This window comes from Tasmannia lanceolata, unplaced genomic scaffold, assembly GCF_043159265.1.
Source record: "Tasmannia lanceolata isolate RefF3 unplaced genomic scaffold, GAP_Taslan_0.1 ptg000048l, whole genome shotgun sequence".
Lineage (NCBI taxonomy): Eukaryota > Viridiplantae > Streptophyta > Magnoliopsida > Canellales > Winteraceae > Tasmannia > Tasmannia lanceolata.
Window position 1 is genome coordinate 250249 of NW_027518725.1, and position 7294 is coordinate 257542.

A 7294-nucleotide genomic window follows, 5' to 3' on the forward strand; every position below is an offset into this window, starting at 1 on the left:
CGTTGTTTACTCCACCACAGGGGTTGAGGCGTTAGATGGTGGAGCGTTTGCAAATGAAAGAACCTTGGGATAAGGGACTGTGTGATCAGAGAGTTCGTTTCTGGGGTTTTTGTATTTTGACGTCTTGCGTCATTTATCGTTTTTATTTCTATCAAGACTTTATTTAGTTTGGACTTTGGTAAATGTTATTGTAAGGAACATTTTAGTTATGAAATAAGAATGACAGTTGTTATTGTGAGTATTTTGACAGGTGTTTGCTCGTAACGACTTGATGGGAAATCGGGTCGTTACAGTTGGAAGAAAAAAATAAAAGAGAGAGAAGAGATCGAGAGATAAGAAAGTAAAGAGAGAAGGAAAAAGAGAGTAGAAGGAAAAAGAAATCAACTTCATCACTACCAAGGTAAGTTTTTCATATAGATAGTTAAAGTATATATTAATATGGATAGTTAAAAGTATTTATTAATATGGTTGGTTCTACCACCTATGTAAATATCATGATAAAGCATGCATAAGAGGCGATAATTCGCTATAGATTATGCAAGTTTTATCATCTTATTTGAATGGTGAAATGCTAGCATAGTAATCGTAAAGTAAATGGTTGGTTCTACCACCTATGTAAATATCCACCTATGTAAATATTAGGATATAACTCGCTATAGATTATGCAAGTTTTACCATCTTATTTGAACGGTCAAATGCTAGCATAGTAACCGTAAAGTAAACTTTAATCAAAGAAAGGCGAACTGCTGAGTATAGTAGCCCATCTTAGGGTTAAACTTTAATCAAAGAAAGGCGAACTGCTGAGTTTAGTAGCTCATCTTAGGGTTTATCTTGTGATATGATGTGATGGTGAAATGGTAGCATAGTAATCGTAAAGTAAATGGTTGGTTCTACCACCTATGTAAATATCCACCTATGTAAATATTAGGATAAAGCATGCATAAGAGGCGATAACTCGCTATAGATTATGCAAGTTTTACCATCTTATTTGAACGGTCAAATGCTAGCATAGTAACCGTAAAGTAAACTTTAATCAAAGAAAGGCGAACTGCTGAGTATAGTAGCCCATCTTAGGGTTAAACTTTAATCAAAGAAAGGCGAACTGCTGAGTTTAGTAGCCCATCTTAGGGTTTATCTTGTGATATGATGTGATGACGGGTGGACGCGTTATAATCATCCATGTGCACGTGGGTAAAGGCGATTCTAGAGAGTGTAAATCTAGAGGATTATGAGCCGAGATATGGCTATGAATGGGCCGAGATATAACTATGAATGAAAGCATCTATGCTTAATGAAGTCTATTCCTGTGGCCCCCACATATTACTTGTGGACTCCACATATTACAATGCTCAGCCGTTCACCATTCTTTGATTTCCTTTATTTCTTGGCTACGATGCTTAGCAGTTCGTCTTTCTTTGATGAAAGTTTACTTTACAATTACTATGCTAGTATTTTACCGTTCGAATAAGATGTGCTACTATACTCAGCGGTTCGTCTTTCTTTGATTAAAGTTTACTTTACGGTTACTATGCTAGTATTTCACCGTTCAAATAAGATGATAAAACTTGCATAATCTATAGCGAGTTATCGCCTCTTATGCATGCTTTATCCTGATATTTACATAGGTGGATATTTACATAGTGGTAGAATCAATCATTTACTTTATGGTTACTATGCTAGCATTTCACCGTTCAAATAAGATTGTAAAACTTGCATAATCTATAACGAGATATCGCCTCTTATGCATGTTTTATCCTGATATTTACATAGGTGGTAGAACCAACCATATTATCCATAATAAAATACTTACTTTGGTAGTGATTAAGTGGATTTTCTTTTTCTTCTCCTCTCTCTCTTACTCTTTCTTCTCTTTCGATCTCTTTTCTATCTTTCTTTTTTTTTTCTTTTTCTTCTTCTCTTCCTCTATTTATAGATATATGTTCACCTACTGTCTTCAACTATTCTCTTAAAAATAATAATTAATCTTATTTAATTATTATTTCACCTACTATCTTCAACCACCCTCTTAAAAATAATAATTAATCTTATTTAATTATTATTTCACCTTCTTCAACTACTCTCTTAAAAATAATAATTAATCTTATTTAATTATTATTTTTGTCAGCGCAACTATTTTAATGATAGTAGTTGTGGCGTGATCCGCTATTTGTGGGTCCTGCTTGTTGTGAGGCCCGTTGGTAGTAGGATCTGTGTGGGGCCTGCTGATGTGAGACCCACTGTTGGTCGACCCGCTTGTGAATAGTACTTGGTGGGTACTACTGTGAATAGTAATTTTAAATAGTGCATCTCAATAGTGAACTTGTATAGTATTTCTGCGTAATCTTGCATAGTTACTATTTGTGAATAGTAATTATGAATAGTGACTGTTTGTAATTTTTAATATGTGTAAATATCTACTCATTTTTAGTTGACATCTGGGGCGGTGGCGTAGTGGTAGGAAGCCGTTCAATCCTCGCTCAGCGTTGGGTTCTAATCGCGTACGCCCCATTATGCCAGATGTCCTCATGCCTGATTAACTCTGGGAAAAATGAGTAATGCCCGATTATTTATATATATATATATATATATTACCGGTTATTACATTCTACCCTCCTTAAAAAAATTTCGTCCTTGAAATTTACGTACCTTAAGAAGTAAATAGATGATGGTACTTTTGTGTCATCTCCTCCTCCGGTTTCTGTTTTGGGACCGTCTTGCAGTCCTTTGCCACATGTCCTTCTATTCCGCATTGGAAGCATTTTTGTGTCCCCACGTAACAGACAGCTCCATGTCTCTTTTCACATTTTGAGCAATGTTGCTGGTCTCCTGCTTCCTTGATATTAGGTCTCTTTGTTCCAAATCCTCCTGGTTGGCTTTCATTCGTTTTCTTTACGCCGGTCAACTTGTTTTTGGACTGCTGAAAGTCCAAATGTTCAATTTCCACTTTCAAAGCACATCTCACCACGGCTTCGTAGCTTTGAAAATCTAAAGCTGCTAATACTCGCCTGACGCTAGGCTTTAATCCGTATTGGAATTTGTCCACCTTGCTTTGAACGTCTGTCACTAGGTGGGTTGCATATCGAGCCAGTCTTGTGAATTTATCCACCTTGCTTTGAACGTCTGTCATTATTTGTGAGTCTTGCTTATTGTGGGTCTCACTGGTGGTAGGACCCGCTTAATCTTACTACTTCTTTGATGTAGAGCTTCCCTAATTGATCTAAGAAAATTTTTTCTCGTATTGGGATAAAATGAGCTACCTTCGTCAGTCGATCAATGATGACTTATGTTGCGTCATTTCCTTTCGTAGTCCTCGATAGTCCCGTAACGAAATCCATTGCTATCATATCCCACTTCCATATAGGCACCTCTAGTGGTTGTAAGGCTCTCTTTGGTAGCTGTCGTTCTGCTTTCACTTGTTGGCAAACCAAGCATGTAGACACGAACTCAGCAATCTCTCTCTTCATATTATTCCACCAATAATGGGTTCGAAGATCTCGATACATCTTCGTACTCCCTGGGTGTATGGAGAATGCCGAACTATGTGCCTCAGTTAGCAACTTCCTTCTTAATTCTGGATCGGAGGGCACACACAGTCTTGTGTTGAATCTTGTGAATACCGAACTATGTGCCTCAGTTAGCAACTTTCTTCTTAATTCTGGATCGGAGGGCACACACAGTCTTGTGTTGAATCTTAAGATATCATCTTTATCAACATTGAATTCGGAAAGTTTGCCTTGCCGAACTGCTTCGATCTTTCCTTGTAATTCAGGATGGTCGACTTGAGTGGCCTTGATTTTCTCCAATAGTGATGGTTGAGCAACCATCTGTGCTATGTAGCCCTTGGTTCGCGATTCTACTATTTTCATATCCAATTTTCTCAGATCTTTGAGTAAATGCTTTTGACTGGTTAGCATTCTTGCCAAGGTTCCGGAAGTTTATCTACTTAATGCATCTGCCACTACATTCGCCTTTCTAGGATGATAATGAATGGTGCAGTCATAATCCTTTAGTAACTCTAGCCACCTTCTATGTCTCATATTCAACTCCTTCTGGGAAAATATGTATTTGAGACTCTTGTGATCAGTATAAATTTCACACATTTCCCCGTAGAGATAATGTCGCCAGATCTTCAGTGCAAAGATTACTGCCGCCAATTCCATATCATGCGTGGTGTAGTTTTGTTCGTGGTATTTTAGTTGGCGTGATGCATAAGCTATAACTTCACCACTTTCCATTAATACGCAGCCGAGCCCATCCATTGATGCGTCACTGTAGATCACAAATCTTCCGGTTGGTGTTGGTAATGCTAGCACAGGTGTGCTGACGAGTCTCTTCTTTAACATTTGGAAGCTTTCCTCGCATTCTTTGGTCCAGATAAACTTCGCGCCTTTCCGAGTTAATTTCGTTAATGGATTTGCTAATCAAGTGAAGTTTTCCACGAACCTTCTATAATAGCCGGCAAGTCTCAAGAAACTCCGAATTTTGGTTGCTGTCGTGGGTCTTTGCCATTCTTCAATGGCTTTAGTCTTCGCTGGATCCACAGGAATTCCTTCTCGGGTGACTGTGTGACCCAAGAACGCCACTTGCTGCAACCAGAATTCACATTTACTGAATTTGGCATACAGCTTCTTCTGTCGAAGTGTTTGTAAAACAATCTTCAGATGTTCCTCATGTTCTTCGCGACTCTTAGAATAGACAAGAATGTCGTCGATAAACACCACAACAAACTTGTCAAGATAATCGTGAACTACTCTGTTCATTAGATCCATGAATACGGCTGGGGCATTCGTTAGCCCGAATGGCATGACAATGAACTCATAATGTCCGTATCGCGTGCGGAACGCCGTCTTTGGAACGTCTTCTTTCTTTACTTTCAGTTGGTGGTAACCAGATCTGAGATCGATCTTGGAGAAGTACATGACACCTTGAAGTTGGTCGAACAAGTCGTCGATTCTGGGCAATGGGTACTTGTTCTTTATTGTGACATTGTTCAGTTCTCGATAATCAATGCACAACCTCATTGATCCATCCTTCTTCTTTACGAACAGGACGGGAGCTCCCCAGGGTGATACACTGGGTTGTCTAATAGTTCTTGTAGTTGCTTCTTTAGTTCCTCCAATTCTATCGGCGTCATTCGATACGGTCTTTTGGATATTGGATTTGCTCCCGGTACTAGCTCGATAGAGAACTCCAGTTCTCGATTCGGTGGGGCTCCTGGTAGATCGCCAGGGAATACATCAACGTACTTTTGCACAATAGGCAGGTCCTCCAATTTCATCTTCTTTTTACTCGTGTCCACAACTTGAACTTGAGCGAGATATCCTTCACAGCCCTATTTTAATAATCGTCTTGCCTGCAACGATGATATTAGTGCTGGAGTTTTGTTTCCGTCAAGGCTTTTATATACGAGTTGGGGTTGATCAGGAATAGTAAACCTGACTTCTTTCCTGTAACAGTCTATGTTGGCATGTTTTAAAGTCAACCAATCCATTTCTAAACTTTCAAATTGCTGGAGATGTGAAAATCTCCCACCACTTGGCCAACTTCCCTCGCTCAAGAATCTTGTGATATCTGGAATGTCTGCATTGAAGTAGATCAATAATGAGTTTTACGGTAATAGCACATTGAATGGATTTTCCTTTCCATCTTTGAAAAGCCTTTCGCTATGTGAAATGGAAAATTTAGAGATGTGGGCATCAGTGGAGAAAGGAGAAGCTTTTCCTTGCCTTGATGAATTGAAGATTAAAGACTGCTCAAAGTTGAACAACCTGCCATGTTTTCTGCATCTTACCTCCCTTCATATTGATGGTCTCAGTGAGATCTCATCCTTTCCAGGAAGCTTTCTTCGATGCAATGCACTCCAACATTTATCAATTTGGGAATGCAACAAGTTGAGTAGTCTTCCTAGGGAGCTCGACAATTTCGTTGCTCTCAAGTCATTGATCATTGTGCGTTGTAATAAGCTGGTGTCTTTGCCGGAGGGATTGCGAAACCTCACATCTCTCAAAAAGGTGTGAAAACCTGGCATCATTACCCGAGGAGGAAGGGTAGTAAGGGGCTTGAAATCTCTTCAATCATTGGAGATTGCTTTCTGTAAAAAGATGGTTTCTTTGCCGGATGACTTGCGGTACCTTACTGCCCTAAAAAAACTGACAATTAGTGATTGTGATGAGTTGGCATCATCGCTAGATGGGCGGCGTTTGAAATCTAGTCATTGGAGATTTCTTTCTGTGGAAATATGGTTTCTTTGCCGGATGACTTGCGGTACCTTACTGCCCTAAAAACACTGAAAATCTGTCATTGTTATGGGTTGGCATCATTGGCAGAGTGGGTCGAAGAGCTCACATCACTTCAATGTTTGTGGATCGAAGATTGTCATAAAATGACTTCATTGCCCGCCGGACTACAACGCCTCACCGCACTCCAAACACTGTATATTAGGAGTTGTCCAGATTTGGGGAGACGATGCGAAAGGGAGAGAGGAGAGGATTGGCACAAGATAGCCCATGTACCGGATATAATGATTCGGGAATGGTGATTTTCTCTCTCAACCGTACCCTTCTCCGACTCACTCTACCATCCCAGGTTCGTTATTTCATAATCCCCTCTTTAGCTTTTAATTATATAACGTACTTTCTTTCTTTAATTTTCCTTCATCTATATAACCAATTTTTACCAAATTTGGAGGATTTTCTGCAGATTTGTGGCTGAGTTTGGGGGTAGAATTCTCTATTCAGGATTTGCTCTTTTCTATGGTGGTTTTTGTATGTTTCTTGAGGTTGTGGTCTGCTCTTGGGGCAGGGGATTGCTATTTGGTTTTTGCTTCTATTTTCAGTTATATGTACTAAGCCTCTGTTGTGGTAGTTTTAATAAGGGTTGCCTCTTTCTATCTGATTCTTGTCTTCTTGTAGTGTGTTTGCCCATGTTATGTCCGAGCCAAGCTGGCTAGTCCTCCTCCTCTTGGATTTTTCAATAGATTTCAGATGTGAATTCTAGTGTGGAGATTGTGGTTTATGAAGGCTTTCTTCATCAAAATTTAGTGAAATGTATTTCTGATAAACATTATCTCTGTTTCAAATTATCACTAAATTATCTACTCTGCCGATTATTATCACTAAATTGTGTTGGATCCTTTTATTGCTTTACCTAATTAACATTTGTAATGTGTTGGAACTTTTAGTGTAGTTTTAGGCACAGTTTGGATTGCATGAATTGTTTGGAAAAGAAGAGATTTTCCAAAACAGGCAGAAATGAGCTTCCCATATCTCTCTCTCTCTCTCTCTCTCTCTCTCTC

The 7294-nt window shown here is 39.2% G+C and overlaps 1 protein-coding gene across 4 annotated transcripts in view; it reads left to right on the plus strand.

The window, feature by feature from the left end:
- The window catches only part of LOC143864140 (putative disease resistance RPP13-like protein 2), a 30734-nt gene extending 23720 nt beyond the window's left edge, over positions 1 to 7014 (plus strand). Inside the window, exons 1-2 of one of the 4 annotated variants that reach the window (XR_013241102.1) lie at positions 1465 to 6585; positions 6700 to 7014. Coding sequence is in view for 3 of the 4 variants with exons in the window: in XM_077374964.1 (XP_077231079.1) it covers positions 6327 to 6386 (60 nt within the window). In the remaining variant the exon portion in view is untranslated. Of the gene's footprint in view, positions 1 to 20; positions 1405 to 1464 lie in introns of those variants that run through there. The other 3 variants (XM_077374965.1, XM_077374964.1, XM_077374967.1) reach the window with 3 other exon arrangements.
- The last annotated feature ends 280 nt before the right edge of the window (positions 7015 to 7294 follow it).